Source organism: Mustelus asterias, chromosome 17 (assembly GCF_964213995.1).
Source record: "Mustelus asterias chromosome 17, sMusAst1.hap1.1, whole genome shotgun sequence".
In the NCBI taxonomy this organism is placed as follows: domain Eukaryota; kingdom Metazoa; phylum Chordata; class Chondrichthyes; order Carcharhiniformes; family Triakidae; genus Mustelus; species Mustelus asterias.
In genome coordinates, this window is record NC_135817.1 from 62,565,600 (window position 1) to 62,581,887 (window position 16,288).

The 16,288-nt window shown below is 47.2% G+C and overlaps 1 protein-coding gene across 1 annotated transcript in view; it reads left to right on the forward strand.

Annotated features, from left to right (window-relative positions):
• Positions 1–16,288, forward strand: part of LOC144506180 (sorting nexin-9-like) — an 87,594-nt gene that overhangs the window by 3,287 nt on the left and 68,019 nt on the right. Inside the window, exons 2-3 of the mRNA XM_078232028.1 lie at positions 142–225; positions 7,376–7,450. Of these exons, the coding sequence (XP_078088154.1) occupies positions 142–225; positions 7,376–7,450 (159 nt within the window). The remainder of the gene's footprint in view (positions 1–141; positions 226–7,375; positions 7,451–16,288) is intronic.

Consider the following 16,288-nt stretch of genomic DNA (forward strand, 5'->3'; position numbering starts at 1 on the left):
AAAGTTATCCTGTGATAAGGTGCTCAAGAATATTAAAGCAAAATTGATAAACATATTTCCGTATTATCTTCATGCCAAACCATCGTGAAAGTGGCCAGGATGTAGGACACAGACTTGATTTAACCCATTTGCTTTACTTAGGCAGTAGTTCGATACATCTTCAAACGTCGCAAAGAAGGTGAACTGACTCTAATACCAGGAGAGGTTATTACAGTTACCAGCCAGGTAAATAATCTTCATCAGTCAAATAATCAAACAATGTGTATGATAAAGCTATCATAAAAAGTCAACACAGTTGGTGCGCCGTGTGTAACACCTCTTTTGTGTATTGCCTCGGTGTTTTTAAGCCCAGTCCTCTCTTTTCCTCCAAGTGGTTACGGTTATCTGGAGCTGTGATAATCCTCTATGTTCCACCATCATTGCTGAATCTTACCTGTGCTATTGTACCTCAAGCCATTGCCTAGAGTGGCAAAATTTAGGTAGTGGCAAAAAATACTGAATGAATTATTCATAAAATTATTTACATTAACAATCAAACTTCAGTGGGAGTGAAAGGTCGAAACCTACTGATATTAAACCCACATATGCTGATATATTTACAGATTTCCAAGCTTTGAAATTGCGGCCGTACCCAGAATTTCATATATTATATCCCTCATTCTGTTAATGCAACAGTTTTACAAATCTACATGACCACTCTAAAAGTTTGAGCTAGTAAATACTATCAAAGGATGTAATTGAATCCAGCCCACTCAGTCACAGTGATTATTGAATGTAAATTGTGCATAAAATCGTCTAGTAACTGTTAGAGTCACAGGGCCCTATTTTACCATTTTTATTCTAAGTGCTGGGCGTCTTGAAACTGGGAGTGTTTCAGATCCGACTTTTAGACCCGTTCTGAGGTGCCTCCATACGCACCCTGTTGCAGAAATGTCAGCAAGTCTGAATTGCGCTGCGCAAGCCTGTGGGTGGGGCTTAACGCGCCTAAAACCCTGCAGCTCTGATCGGCGCCTCCAACTGCTAATGCGCAGTAAAAGTAAATGATAGAATGCTGCTCCCCTGCCACATCCCTCCCAGGCTGGATGATGCCTCCCCTGGCCCCGGAGTGTGGCGACTCGGGGAATTTCACAGTAACTTCATTGCAGTTGGTTAATGTAAGCCTTACTTGTGACTAATAAATAAACTTTAAAGAGTGCAGCTCCAACAACACTCAAGAAGCTTGACACCATCCAGAACAAAACAACCCATTTTACTGGCACCCTTTCCACAAATATTTACTCCCTCCATCACCAACGAACAGTAACAGCCGTGTGTGCCATCTACAAGCTGCACTGCACCAAGGTTCCTTAGGCAGCACCTTCTAAATCCACAACTGATGCCATCTAAAGGGATGCCTGGAAACACCACCACCTGGAAGTTCCCTTCCAAGCCACTTGGAAATATATCACCATTCCTTCACTATCCTGGGAAACAATTCCTCCTTTACAGCACCACAGATGTATCTACATCACATGGATTGCGGGATTCAAGACGACTGCTCACCATCACCTTCTCAAGGGGCAATTAGGGATGGGCAATGAATGCTGGCCCTCGCCAGCGAAGCCCACATCCCGTAAATAAATAAAGAAAATTGTAACATGCATTATCCTGCAGAAAGTGTACAACATTGAGAATGTACATGTGATATCTTAATATTCTCCTATTTCATGTAAAATCTGTCATTATAAATGCAGAACTTTCATTCATAATGCACAATATTCATTTTTGTTAGTTAATTGGAAGGGGCAGTGGGATTGGGGGTGGGTAGCGGGGGGCGGGGGAGGGGGGGGGGCACAAGGCTGGCCCTGACTTCAAGTGAAGCAAAGACTCCTCTCATTGCATTTAACCAGAGAGTTTGATCTCTTACAATTCTCCTCAGTGCTGGCTGCTACGTCAGCATTGTGAGCACTAACTGATGGTCGATCTCTTGTCACATTGTGTTGATATGAAGTGTTTGTCTTTACAGTGTTGAACAATTTATGCACTCTGCAGTCCTTTCCTGCGCGCGTGCTTCAGAGCTCTGGAACAGTAGAAGACAGGCTGATTGAATCCCTGTGTCGATTTGTGCATTTGTCGTTTAAGGACTGATTCCATGTTCCCAATATGCATTGTGTCCTCGCATGGGCCGGATGTGAGACGATAACATCGTCGTCAACGCACAATTGCAGAATAATCCCGATCATTTAGGATATTTAGCCTGTGTTAGATTTGTCATGCCAAAAACATATTTATTCTCCTCACATGATGGGGGTTATTTTAATCTAACCCACCAGCTCTCCATTTTCAATTTGGCTGTTTGTTTTTACACATCCCATCAGTTCACATTCCACTCTATTCAGTCGGGAGTAAGATTGAGTTGAATGTAGATAAAAGCAAAATACTGCGGATGCTGGAATCTGAAACTAAATTGCTGGAAAATCTCAGCAGGTCTGACAGCATCTGTGGAGAGCCAACGTTTCCACTCTGGTCGACTCGATGTATCTTGAATGTAGAATTGGCACCTAACCTGCACCCATTTCCTAAATTACTCCCAACATTTCTCGACCTCAGCGGGTAAGATTTTAACAGTATGATTGGAATGCTATAAACACAGGGGACTTGGATGTTTTCCTGCTTATTTAGTGACTTGCACCCTTCAAACTAACCTGGTAGACAATCAATATCTACTTATTCTGAGTGCTTACAGTTGCGCTTCTGACAGCTGTGGTTCTTCCTGGTTGATAAACAGCCCAATATTACCAGTTTTTGCAATCATCTAACTTTACAATTCTTTTCTTTTGAAGATACTTACGTATCTCGGCGATTCTCCCAAATAAATTCAAGTCTCAAATTCGCTAAAAACTGGAGTAAATCCCGCTTGTTTTTTCAGTGGGAGTTTAGAGCAGAATCTCCCATACTCCGTGTACTGCAGAGTGCCTCAGCATAAATCCCGTTAAAAGTAAGTGGGCGGGCCTATTCCTGCCGGAGAGGCCAGCAGCATAGTGCTGAGTGGGCCATTGTGCATGCGCCGATCTGTCAGCGCCAAGGTTGGTATATGCACAGTGGCCCCTGTCTGCTGGCCTTCCGATTGCTGGCCAGGCCCGTCACCCCCGCAACACCGGCCCTCTCACCCCTCCACGGCTCGATCGCTGGCCCCCCCCAAACATGTCCGGGCCCAACATTGAACCCCCCTCCCCACCCCACGATTACCCCCCACCTACCGGCAGTCCCAACCCCCCCCTCCCCTGCAATCCCAATCCCCCCTCCAAGCATGCTGACCTCCCCCGCACCCCCCTCCCTCCCCCAACCCCCACTCCCACGCTGATGGCCAGCCCCAATAGCTGGCCTCTCTCCCCCACTGATCCCGACTGCAGAGTGGCGGTGGAACCCCTCAGCCCCACAGATCATCCTCGCCCCCATCAGGTCCTTCCCCAGTTAGGCCCCACCCCCTTGGCACTGCCCCATGCCCATGGGGCAGTGCCAAGATGCCCTCTGGGCATTGCCACTTTGTCTCTTGGGCACTGCCAGGGGACCCAGGCTGCTGCTGCAAAGGTGCCACTGCCCAGGGTGCACACCCTCTCTATGGCCTGACCCTCTGGGGGGTCCCGATTGCCCCCCCCTTCACTCCAGCCAGGTCGGGCCACCAGCTCCTCACAAGTTGGGAGCTATAGTAATCCCAGCTGGAGTGAAATGCTGCTGGTGGGGGGGGCTAGTGGGCCCGGAGACTTCAATCCCTGGCCCGCTAATGCCATTCAAATTGTATTAAAATTAGAAGCTGCATTCATTAGGCAGCTCCGTGCCTCTTTCTGGGCACAGAGCTGACGGCGCCAGAAAACCGGCGCTGGGAGACGCACTCGGGGCCGGATGCCCAGTGTGGATCACACTAATCAGGCGCCGCTTAAATCTCCCTGCATGCTGCGCCAAAAAAATCAGTGCAGCGGGATGGTAGAATCACTCCCATGAACTCTTTAACTTTGAAAGCTGGCTTTTCACCTCCATTTTGACCTGTTTACCTCCCCAGGCTCAATAATGGCTGCATGACTATTTATGTGATGGTTTAGTCAGCATTTTAAGCAATTTAAATGAACAATGTGCTGTGTCTTCAGCTTGATGCCTTTTAACATGCATTGCACTTCAATATGCATCCTTCCCTATATCTCAAGACTCAGAACTACCCGACTCCTTAGAAACACATTGATGTGATAGCTTACTAGCTTCCTTGGTTTGACATTTCTGGTTACTAGTTGTTGCTGCTCGTTAAACTTTGCGGTATCGAATGCCTTTCAGTTCTCCAATTTGCGAGTTCCCAACAAGAAAATATTTCCAACCAAACATTAGCTTGTTCCCAAAATTTCATCTAGGGTCAAAACACCACAGGTCAAAGGGGTTTAATTCTCACACTGGGAAACTTCCAGTTGAACTTAGGTTGAATCGAAAAACCTAACTTCCTGACTCGTGTAGTCAACAGTGACAACTGCTCTTGTCCTCAAAAAGCGATTGGACCAATTTGTTCAATGAAGAGTGGAGACATGTTTGATGTCCAAAAAGTGTTTAAAAGATTAGAACAAGTTTTTTCTTAGTCCATTGAAAATGGACTGGTTAATGGGTGAGACTTTTGGTGAGGTGGGGAGAGTAATGAGAGCTCTTGCTCTTGTGTGATTTTGTTTGTATTGGCATTCTACATCAGAGCCAGCTGGAGAGGGGAGACCCCCCACTGTCTCCAAGGAGCCAACCTGACAACCATCTGTTTGGGGAAAATGACAAGTATTAAGAATCAAAGCAGTACAAGTGCTTCAAGCCCAGCATTATTTACTCCCATTCTTTTAGGCAAATTGAAAAAGCTAAATTAAGCAAACTGAGGGACAAAGTAAAAGGGACAGCCCCTCAAGGGGGAGGGGGCACCCGAAACAAAGCATAAAGGAAACTTAAAACATCAAACCAAAATGTCATTAATGGGGTCAATAATAGATGCCAGTCCCTGTGGGGCCTAACAAGCTTGGAAGGCCTCAACGGCACTCGTGGACACCGCATATTCCCTTTGATCACCAGGAAGTTACATGTTCAAAGAATGGAATCTCTTCCAGTTTTTAAACTGGGGAGTACGTTTCGTCAATTGTGTCCTGGCAAAATTGAATGACAGTAAGAAGTCTCACAACACCAGGTTAAAGTCCAACAGGTTTATTTGGCAGCACTAGCTTTCGGAGCCTCAAGCTCCTTCTTCAGGTGAGGAATGCTAGTGCTGCCAAATAAACCTGTTGGACTTTAACCTGATGTTGTGAGACTTCTTAATGTGCCCACCCCAGTCCAACGCCGGCATCTCCACAAAATCGAATGAGACAAAGAAATCCAGCTGTTTTCATGCCCTGGGCAGCAGCCTCTCTGGGGGAGGTGATATATTATTGTTTCCTTGCTAATTGAGTGTCTATCACCCGCCTGATGGTAATGTGGACAGAACACTGACTGAAGTTGCAGATTCCAACCGGTTGTACCCTTGATTGAGTGAGTGTGTGCTGTAGAGGGTGTAGGCCATTGTAACCTTTCTAGCTGTGTCTGCCCTGGTGTTTAACTCATTGTTCCTGCTGCACAGTTGTAATAAGTCCTCAGAGGCAGAAGTGCCTTCACCAAAGTCCTTTTATTTATAAGTCTGACAGCAGCATACCGAGTACTATCAGTTAGCAGTCTACACTAGAGGAACTGACACTCCTGGTTAAATACAAAGCAAGGGCCATCAATTTGGCCCTCAATTAGGGAATTCATATTCTAACAGGCCCACCTCAACTGCCTAATTAAAGTCATTACAACAGCTCAATGGCAGCCTTCCTGTTGAAGCGTAAGCTCCCCATACACTGCTTCTCCATTATCTTCCCACATGACATTTTGTTCTGGAAGACTTGCATCCCGTGAGGCCTCCTGTGCCCTTGTATTCTTTGTGTGGCAGCCATAATGGGAATTCCAGCAACATTTTGATTTTTCCCAGTACTACTGGAGCCAATGAAGTAAGAGTGCATCCAACAACTCCCCAGGATTAAAAATGTCCAAATCCAATCAGAAGAGCCACACATTTGTTTTACAACTCTGTGGCTATCCAGAGACTTGTCTTAATGAGGTAAAGATGCCCTGAAGTTGCAGTCTGCTTTCTGAGTGTTTGCACTATGCTTTCTGAGCAGGTCTAAGAATAGTCAAATCAAATGTTCCCAGGCATCAATATCATAACGGGGTCCTTAAATAGTTTCCTTATTTCATATTTTCATTTGGAATGCAATGTGGAAAAGTGTGAGGTTATGCACTTTGGAAGGAGGAATGGAGGCATAGATTGGTTTCTAAATGGGAAAATGCTTAGGAAATCAGAAGCACAAAGAGACTTGGGAGTCCTTGTTCAAGATTTTCTTAGGGTTAACGTGCAGGTTCAGTCGGCAGTTAGGAAGGCAAATGCAATGTTAGCATTCATGCCAAGAGGGCTAGAATACAAAAGCAGGGTTGTGCTTCTGAGGCTGCATAAGGCTCTGGTCAGACCTCATTTGGAGTATTGTGAGCAGTTTTGGGCCCCATATCTAAGGAAGGATGTGCTGGCCTTGGAAAGGGTCCAGAGGAGGTTCACAAGAGTGATCCCTGGAATGAAGGGCTTGTTGTATGAGGAATGGTTGAGGGCTCTGGGTCTGTACTCGTTGGAGTTTAGAAGGATGAGGGGGGATCTTATTGAAACTTACAGGATACTGCAAGGCCTGGATAGAGTGGACGTGGAGAGGATGTTTCCACTAGTAATAAAAGCTAGAACCAGAGGGCACAATCTCAGACTAAAGAGACGATCCTTTAAAACAGAGACGAGGAGGAATTTCTTCAGCCAGAGAGTGGTGAATCTGTGGAACTCTTTGCCGCAGAAGGCTGTGGAGGCCAGGTCATTGAGTATCAAGACAGAAATAGATTGGTTCTTGATTATAAAGGGGATCAGGGGTTATGGGGAAAAGGCAGGAGAATGGAGAAGAGAAAAATATCAGCCATGGCGGAGCAATGGGCTGAGAGGCCTAATTCTGCTCCTATGTCTTATAGTCTTATTTCAGGCAGCCAGCAGGAATGCCTAAAGAACCTGTGACCAATACGATGGTCATTGCATCTCAGGTTTACTTCCAGGGTGGGAATGTCCCATCGGGATATTGGTATTTTGAATGACTTTGTATTGGCTAAAGAAAATGAGCAAAACTGTGTCGGATTTGTGCTCCAGCACATGTATTCCAGCAAGAGTTTTTTTGATACAATTTTCACTTCAGAAAGTAGCGTTTCTTCAAAACCATGTCCTTAACTTAAAGAATACTACAATATACAAGGCCTACCTACACATCTGATATATTTGTTTCTTCAGATCAATGACAATGGCTGGTGTGAAGGTATCAACTCGAACGGAGAGTGTGGACTGTTCCCAGGTCAAAATGTTGAGGTAAGCAGGAGGAGAATTCAGTGTCAATTATTATAAATTTTAAAACAAACACAAACTTAGCCAGGTAGGTAACTCCAAAATACTTTATCGTATATAATTTGCCTGAGTACCTGATCTTTCTGAACCAAGTTTTACTTTTTCCTTGGTGAATCACAATCCAATACTTTGTATATGTCATTCTCTGTGCATTGTTCCAACTCTGTAGAACAATAGCACACATTGAAAGTAAAATCATTTGCACACACTAGACCACAGGACTATCGGGTTGTTTCATTATTAGCTAAGTTCTTTAAAATATGAGGCAAAAATTGTAAAATATACTTTTTCAGCAGGAACGAGTTACAATTAAGAAATGAATTATTGAAGGTGTATAAATTTGTTAAGATGGTTTCCCATCATTATTAATGCAGATTATTGTAAAAATGGTAATCTACAGAACCACGTGACTGGTCTTCATGCAGACTATGGTCTAAAATGAGGATAAAAGTGGGAACTGTAAATATCCACTTGCCACTGCCCCACAACAATGTAGCTAAGAACAGTAATTCAGTGACTGAATCCTATTTCGGTAATTGTCTTCCCATTCATTTCGTTCTGTTTCGGGAAGGCTTAATTAATATGTTTGCCTCCAGTGCTCTTATTCCTGATGCCTCTCAGGGGAGTACGGTGGCACTGCTGCCTCACAGCTCCAGGGACCTGGGCTCGATTCCCGGCTTGGGCCACTGTCTGTGTGGGGACTGCATGTCCTCCCCGTATCTGTGTGGGTTTCCTCCGGGTATTCTGGCTTCCTCCCATTGTCCAAAGATCTGCGGGTTAGGTACATTGGCCATGCTAAATTGCCCTTAGTGTCGCAGGATGCGTAGGTTAGTGGGATTAGTGGGGCAAATATGTGGGGCTATGGGGATAGGGCCTAGGTGGGATTGTTGTCGATGCAGACGCAATGGGCCGAATGGCCTCTTTCTGCACTGTACAGTTTCTATGATTTCTCTCCTTCTTACTTAATATAACTGCCTCCCTCCTTCTCTGTTTATTCTCAACTCTTTCTTCTCACTTTGTCTCCAGTAGTCATTCCTTTGTTGCTTTATTCAAGTTGTATTTTTTGGCTGGAATTCTACCAAAAAAATTCTAAGTGTCGTTTTTGCGTGAAAACTGGAGTAATTCACACTGCACATGTGCAGATCTGTCAGTGCCGATGCACTGCCAGCCTCTTGATTGCTGGCCAGCTCGGTCATTATGTGCAACCTAAACGAAGCAGAATGGTGTCGTTTACAAGTAATTTCATTAGCTGTTCAAGCCATGTGATCGGTTTCCAGTTACACAATTGGCTGGATGTCAGAGAATCTTCTGGAAGCATGTGAAACATTTTGTGCACATGTGCAGCCTATGTCTCTAGCGTCAACTCTAGAGATTCACCATTGCAGAAGTGTGCCCTGAGGAACATCAGAGAAGACCACGAAGATAGGTTCTACATCAGGAACGAACCTGGCCAGTTCTTTCTAAAACCCGGTAGTATCTATTTTCAGTTAAATAATGAGAGTTAATGTTCAGTTAAGAGTTCAAGTTCAGTAAAAGAGTAAGTGTTGCAACTGTTTTGAGTTTGAGTTGGTATCTAAAGTGGTAAATGAAGGGAGATTGTTGAATGAATTAAGAGTCAATTCCTGTCTTTGTTTCTCACATTAAACTGTAATGCTTGGAGGGTGTTTACATTAATAGCCGAATAATAAAACAATTAATAAAGCCCTCTTGTTGGCAGAAACTGAATGCGAGGCATGTCCGCTGCGACTCTCACCAACTCTTACAGATGCATCATAGAAAACACTTATCTTGGTCGCTCCACACCGACCCCGTTAGGGAAGCTCACCAATGCCTATATTTCTCAGGAAGCTAAGAAAACCTGACAGGTCTGCTACAACTCTCACCAACTTTTATAGATACACCATAGAAAGCATTCTTTCCAGGTGTATCACAGCTTGGTATGGCTCCTGCTCTGACCAAGACCGCAAGAATGTACAAAGGGTTGTGAACGAAGCCCAGTCTATCACGCAAACCAGCCTCCCATCCATTGACTCTGTCTACACTTGCCACTGCCTCAGAAAAGCAGCCAGCATAATGAAGGACCCCATGCACCCTCGCTTCCACATTTTTCCATCGGGAAAAAGATACAAAAGTCTGAGGTCATGTACCAATTGACCCAAGAACAGCTTCTTTTCTGCTGCCATCAGACTTTTGAATGGACCTACCTTATATTAAGTTGATTTTTTCTCTACACCCTAGCTATGACTGTAACACTACATTCTGCACTCTCTCATTTCCTTCTCTGTGAACAGTTTGCTTTGTCTGCATAGTGAGCAAGAAACAATACTTTTCACTGTCTACCAATACATGTTACAGTAATAAATTAAATAAATAAATCAAATAAACTGTAACCTGAGACTAGTGTTTCCACTTACTTTCCTCTAGCATATCCAAACATACGTAAGTGTTACAGACTGTGTGGGGCCCTATCCAACCTATTGTGCTTTGGGAGGCACTACCTTTACCATTACTGTGTCCTGTACCTCAGGAAGCGTTGGTGGTTGAAGCTCAGTTCCCTGTCTTACCCCGTCAGCAGTTTCTTGTTGCTATTTTACTTCTGCTTTCATGCCTAGGAGTTGCCTGTGTAATGAATTCTTTGGTCAGAAAACATTTGCAGGGGAATTTCCCACCTGCAAACACCACCTCTCTCATTGGTGTTCTTTATTCTTTTGCAGGATCATTTTTTAATTTCTGGACTATTAGCATATCAATAAGAAATCACAGAAGTAATTAAATCATCAGATAGCACATGGACTTAAAAAGATTTTCCAGCTCTCTCTTTACTTGTATCCATCATGTGGATAAGTTAAAGTTTATTTATTAGTCACAAGTAGGCTTACATTAACACTGCAATGAAGTTACTGTGAAAATCCCCTAGTCGCCACACTCCGGCACCTGTTCAGGTCAATGCACCCAACCAGTACATCTTTGGACTATGGGAGCAACCAGAAGAAACCCACGCAGACACAGGGAGAATGTGCAAACTCCACACAGTGACCCAAGCAGGAATCGAACCCAGTTCCCTGGTGCTGTGAGGCAGCAGCGCTAACCACTGTGTCACCATGCTGCCCCTTAATAAGGATCATCCTTATTAAAGTGTTATTTCATTTTAGCCTTCAATTGCTACAACCGTGAATTCCTTTCACTTTCATATTACTCCTCTGATCATTACCATATAAAACTTTCCTTAAAGTTGGTTTTTCTATGGAGTATGTGTCAGTGCTTTGATCATTTAAAAATGTTTTCTTTCTCTTCAGGCCATATTAACTATTTCATGCCACGCTGTCAGGTAGCTGAACAGGTCTGAGACTGTAGCTGCACCATGTCCTTCCAAGTCATTGAGCCATACACAGCACAAGAAAAAGCCCTTTGGCCCATTCGTGTCTGTGCTAGTCAAAGACAAACGACCCGTATTCTAATCCCATTTTCCAGCACTTGGTCCACAGCCTTGTATGCCTTGGCATCACAAATGCACATCTAAATACTTATTAAATGTTGGCCAGTATTCCCTGTCCGTTCGTGTCGGTTGGATTCTCCGGTCTCACCGGCAGTGCACCCTGCCCGCAGGTTTCCCCCGAGCATGGGGTGACATCAATGGGAATTCCCATTAGCAATCAAAGCACCACCTCCCACCAGCGGGAAACATGCGGTTGGGAGGCTGGAGAATCTCGCCCGTTATCTCTGCCTCCACCGCCCTTTCAGGCAGTGAGTTCCAGACTCCCATCACCCTTTGGGTGAAAAAGTTTTTCCTCACATTCCCTCTAAACTTCCTGCCTCTCTTCTTAAATCTATGCCCCTTCATATTCTAGTATGTTAATTACTTCACAATTTCCCTATCTGTTAGCTGGTTCCCTAACGCTTCTCTTTCACCCATCATGCTTGGTGATAATCTTTCTGCCCTCTCCCACAACTCTTCTTTTTTGCCTTTGTAAAAGGGTTAGCAGGTCTAGACAGATTGTATTCTGCCAATCAACTTCATCATCTGGGATTTCACTGTCTTAAAGGTTGCACCATTTGATCATCCTTCCTGACTTTCAGATAATTTTCTCAAATGATCAAAGGCAGTCTCTGTCTCAAGATCTTTGTTCATCTTCCCCTTTACAGTCCCAGTGTCTCAAGTGGTGGCCAGATTATTAAATTCAGTTCTCTTAAAAAGTTTGTGGACAAAGACACAAATATCTCTGTGGTGAACCATCGTTGGTTACCACTGTGGGGTTATTCCAATGTTACTGTTGGGTTAGGGTGTTGCCACTGTGGGGGTTGTTATAATGTTGTTGGGTTAGGGTGTTTACACTGTGGGATTAATATACCTGTGGTGGATGTTGTTATGGCACATCCCGGTCGGGCCCCGCCTCCTGGGGAGAGGTATAAGACCCTCTGCTCAGGCGGGACCCCTCCAGTCTGGATTGGTGTACTCGTGTTAGATAGTTCTATTGTTTGTCAATAAAAGCCTTCAATCGCTGAAGCCTTGTACCTCGTGCTTGATTGTCGCGCATCAATTTTATTGACAAACACAAAACTCTCGACAGTAAAGAGAGTATGGAGCAAATGCTGAAACCAGAGCGTCTGACGCTGGACCCACGTGCGGTCGGTGCCTCTAACACCTTCGACCACTGGTTGAAGTGTTTCGAGGACTACCTGGCAGCCTCTGCAGCAGTTACTACAGACGACGACAAACTCCAGGTCCTCCACGCGAGGGTAAGCGACACAGTCTATCTTGCGATTCGTGCGGCCACCACTTACCCGAGGGCCATCGAGCTCTTGAAGAAACGATACACGAGACCACCCAACGAGATTCACGCTCGTTACCTCCTCGCTACACGACGTCGGCAGTCGGGCGAAACCATGGAGGACTACGCCAATGAGCTCTTGCAGCTTGCCAGGGGCTGCGACTGCAAAGATGTGTCGGCTGAGCAATATATGTACGACCTCGCCCGAGATGCGTTCGTAGCAGGGGTAGGGTCCTCGTACATCCGGCTTAAGCTATTAGAGAAAGGGAACCTCAACTTGACCCAAGCGATGGAGATGGCTGAGATGCTGGAGGCGGCGTCGAAAAGCTTGGCTCTGTACCCCGAAGACCACACGGAGACAACGTGGCAAGAGCAAGCACAAATCCCTCCTCGCCCCACGGGCTCGCGCTCCCATATCGACCCGACGACGGCGGCAGCTCCAGGCGGCCAGCGATGCTATTTTTGCAGAGGAGCCAAACATCCACGGCAACAGTGTCCAGCAAAAACGGCGATCTGCAGTCAGTGCGGTAAAAAGGGGCACTATGCTAAAGTCTGCAGGTCGAAGCCCAAGAACGGCAGTGCAGCCTGTGACCCTCCAGAGCGGAGACAATCTCCTTCGGCGTCCCAGTACCTGCGAGGCCCGACCACGTGCGAATCCAGGACGGCGCCATCGTGGCTGACGGAGGAGGAGGATGACCACCAGGAGTCGCTACGCTTGGCGCCCTCACCCACGTGCGATTCATGGGGGCGGCCATCATGGTCGACGACGACCAGGAGCGACCAGCAGGGGTCCTCAGTATCAACCTCGGCTGCATGCAGTGACGCCCTGGGGCCAACGGTGGCGTCGATCTCTCTGGACCAGACAAAGCATCACAGACTTGACTGTTCGATGATGAACATCAAGGTAAATGGTCGTACTGTGTATTGTCTGTTTGACAGTGGGAGCACCGAGAGTTTTATTCACCCTGACACTGCAAAAAGGTGTGGACTCCGGGTTCTACCTGCCAAACAGACAATTTCTATGGCATCACGGTCCCGGTCTGTACCGATCCAAGGACGTTGTATGGTAACCCTAGAGGTGCAGGGCACAATTTACGAGCGATACAGGCTCCTTGTGTTACCGCACCTTTGTGCGCCAATTCTCCTCGGACTAAACTTTATGGTCCACATGAAGAGTGTGATCCTACAGTACGGTGGGCCACTCCCTTCACTGGCAGTAGGGAATCAGCCGCAGCCTCCAAATTGCCCAAAGCGCCCCGCATGCAATCTTTCCACACTAAAGATCACCACACCTTCTTTATTTAAGAATCTGGTACCAGGCTGCAAGCCCATCGCTACTAAAAGTAGGCGTTACAGTGCTGAAGACCGGATCTTTATCAAATCTGAGGTTCAGCGGCTCCTCAAAAAAGGGATCATACAGCCCAGTGCTAGTCCGTGGAGAGCGCAGGTCGTGGTGGTTAAAAGCGGGAACAAACCCCGGATGGTCATCGACTACAGTCAGACCATTAACCGTTATACGCAGCTGGATGCGTATCCTCTCCCGCGCATATCTGATATGGTCAATCAGATTGCGCAGTACCGGGTGTTCTCCACCATAGACCTTAAGTCTGCCTACCACCAACTCCCCATCCGCCCAGAGGACCGACAATACACGGCTTTTGAGGCGGATGGTCGTCTATATCAGTTTCTTAGGGTTCCATTTGGTGTCACCAATGGGGTCTCGGTCTTCCAGCATGCTATGGACCGAATGGTGGACCAGAACGGGTTGCGGGCTACCTTCCCGTACCTGGATAACGTCACCATCTGCGGCCATGACCAGCAGGACCATGACACGAATCTCCAAAACTTTCTGCGCACTGCATCTCGCCTGAATCTGACCTATAACAGGGAGAAGTGTGTATTTCGTACGCGCAGGTTAGCTATCCTTGGATACGTGGTGGAAAATGGGGTCATCGGCCCTGATCCAGACCGTATGCGCCCCCTTACTGAACTTCCCTTGCCCGCTAGCACAAAAGCACTGAGGAGATGCCTCGGCTTCTTTTCTTATTATGCGCAGTGGGTCCCCAACTACACGGACAAAGCCCGTCCGCTCATCAAGTCCACGACCTTCCCACTCACGCCGGAGGCCCAATTGGCCTTCAAGGCTTTGAAAAGCGACATTGCGAAAGCCACGATGCACGTGGTGGATGAATCCATCCCTTTTCAGGTGGAAAGTGATGCATCGGATTTCGCCCTGGCCGCCACACTAAACCAGGCAGGCAGGCAGGTCGCTTTTTTTCCCGCATCCTTCAAGGTCCCGAAATTCGGCATTCAGCGGTGGAGAAGGAGGCTCAGGCCATTGTGGAGGCCATCAGACACTGGCGCCATTACCTGGCGGGGAAGCGGTTCACCCTGATCACGGATCAACGATCCGTGGCGTTTATGTTCAGTAATACGCAGAGGGGCAAGATCAAGAATGATAAGATCTTGCGGTGGAGAATTGAGCTCTCCACCTATAATTACGATATTATGTATCGTCCAGGGAAGCTCAATGAGCCCTCGGATGCCCTCTCGCGCGGAACATCCGCTATCATGCAGGAGGACCGCTTGAAGGCCCTCCACAATGACCTGTGCCATCCTGGAGTCACTCGACTCTACCACTTCATAAAAGCCCGCAACCTGCCCTACTCGGTGGAGGATGTCAGGTCAGTAACGAGAAGCTGTCGGATTTGCGCGGAATGCAAACCGCACTTTTATCGACCGGACCGGGCACAATTGGTCAAGGCCACTCGCCCCTTAGAGAGGCTGAGTGTGGATTTTAAGGGCCCCCTTCCCTCAACGGACCGGAATGTCTATTTTCTCAATATCATAGATGAATACTCCCGGTTCCCGTTTGTTGTCCCCTGTGCGGACACGTCGACTGCCACAGTGATTAAGGCATTCAGTGATCTTTTTACCCTGTTCGGGTACCCCTGCTACATACATAGCGACAGGGGCTCGTCGTTCATGAGTAACGACTTGAGGCAATTCCTGCTCTCATACGGGATTGCCTCTAGTAGAACCACGAGCTACAACCCTAGGGGTAACGGACAGGTGGAGAGGGAGAATGCTACAGTCTGGAAGGCTGTCCTATTGGCGCTGAAGTCCAGGGGCCTTCCAGTCTCCCGTTGGCAGGAGGTCCTTCCAAATGCGCTTCATTCCATTTGCTCCCTCCTGTGTACGGCAACCAATGCTACTCCCCACGAGAGGATGTTCTCATTCCCTCGGAAGTCGTCCTCGGGGATCTCCTTACCAGCCTGGTTGATGTACCCAGGACCCGTCCTTCTGCGGCGACATGTGAGGGCCCGCAAGTCCGACCCCTTGGTCGAACCGGTCCAACTCCTCCACGCCAACCCTCAGTATGCCTATGTGGCATATCCTGACGGGCGAGAGGACACAGTCTCGATTCGAGACCTGGCGCCCGCAGGGGACGTAGCAACTCCTGTCGCTCCTATACCCCCTGTCACGAACCCCCTTTCACTTCTTTCTTCCCCAGACGTGGCGCGGTCAGCACCGGGACCAGTGCATAACAGTTATACTCCCATGTACAGCTTGCCTGAGACTCGGAGATCGGCGCCACCACAGAAGGTTCCAGGATCCCCTGCACCACCGCCTCACCAGGGTCAACCGGCCCGGGAGTCATCGAGGGGACAGCTAGACGCTGTTTTGGAGAGAACGCCACTGCAAACACCTGCTCCGGTGTCGCAACCGGTGTTGAGGAGATCACAGCGACGGTGCGGTCCTCCAGACCGTCTGGACTTGTGAATTTTGTATATATGTGACCTGTTTTCGCACCCCGCCGGCCTTTGTTTTTAAAGGAGGGGTGAATGTGGTGAACCATCGTTGGTTACCACTGTGGGGTTATTCCAATGTTACTGTTGGGTTAGGGTGTTGCCACTGTGGGGGTTGTTATAATGTTGTTGGGTTAGGGTGTTTACACTGTGGGATTAATATACCTGTGGTGGATGTTGTTATGGCACATCCCGGTCGGGCCCCGCCTCCTGGGGAGAGGTAT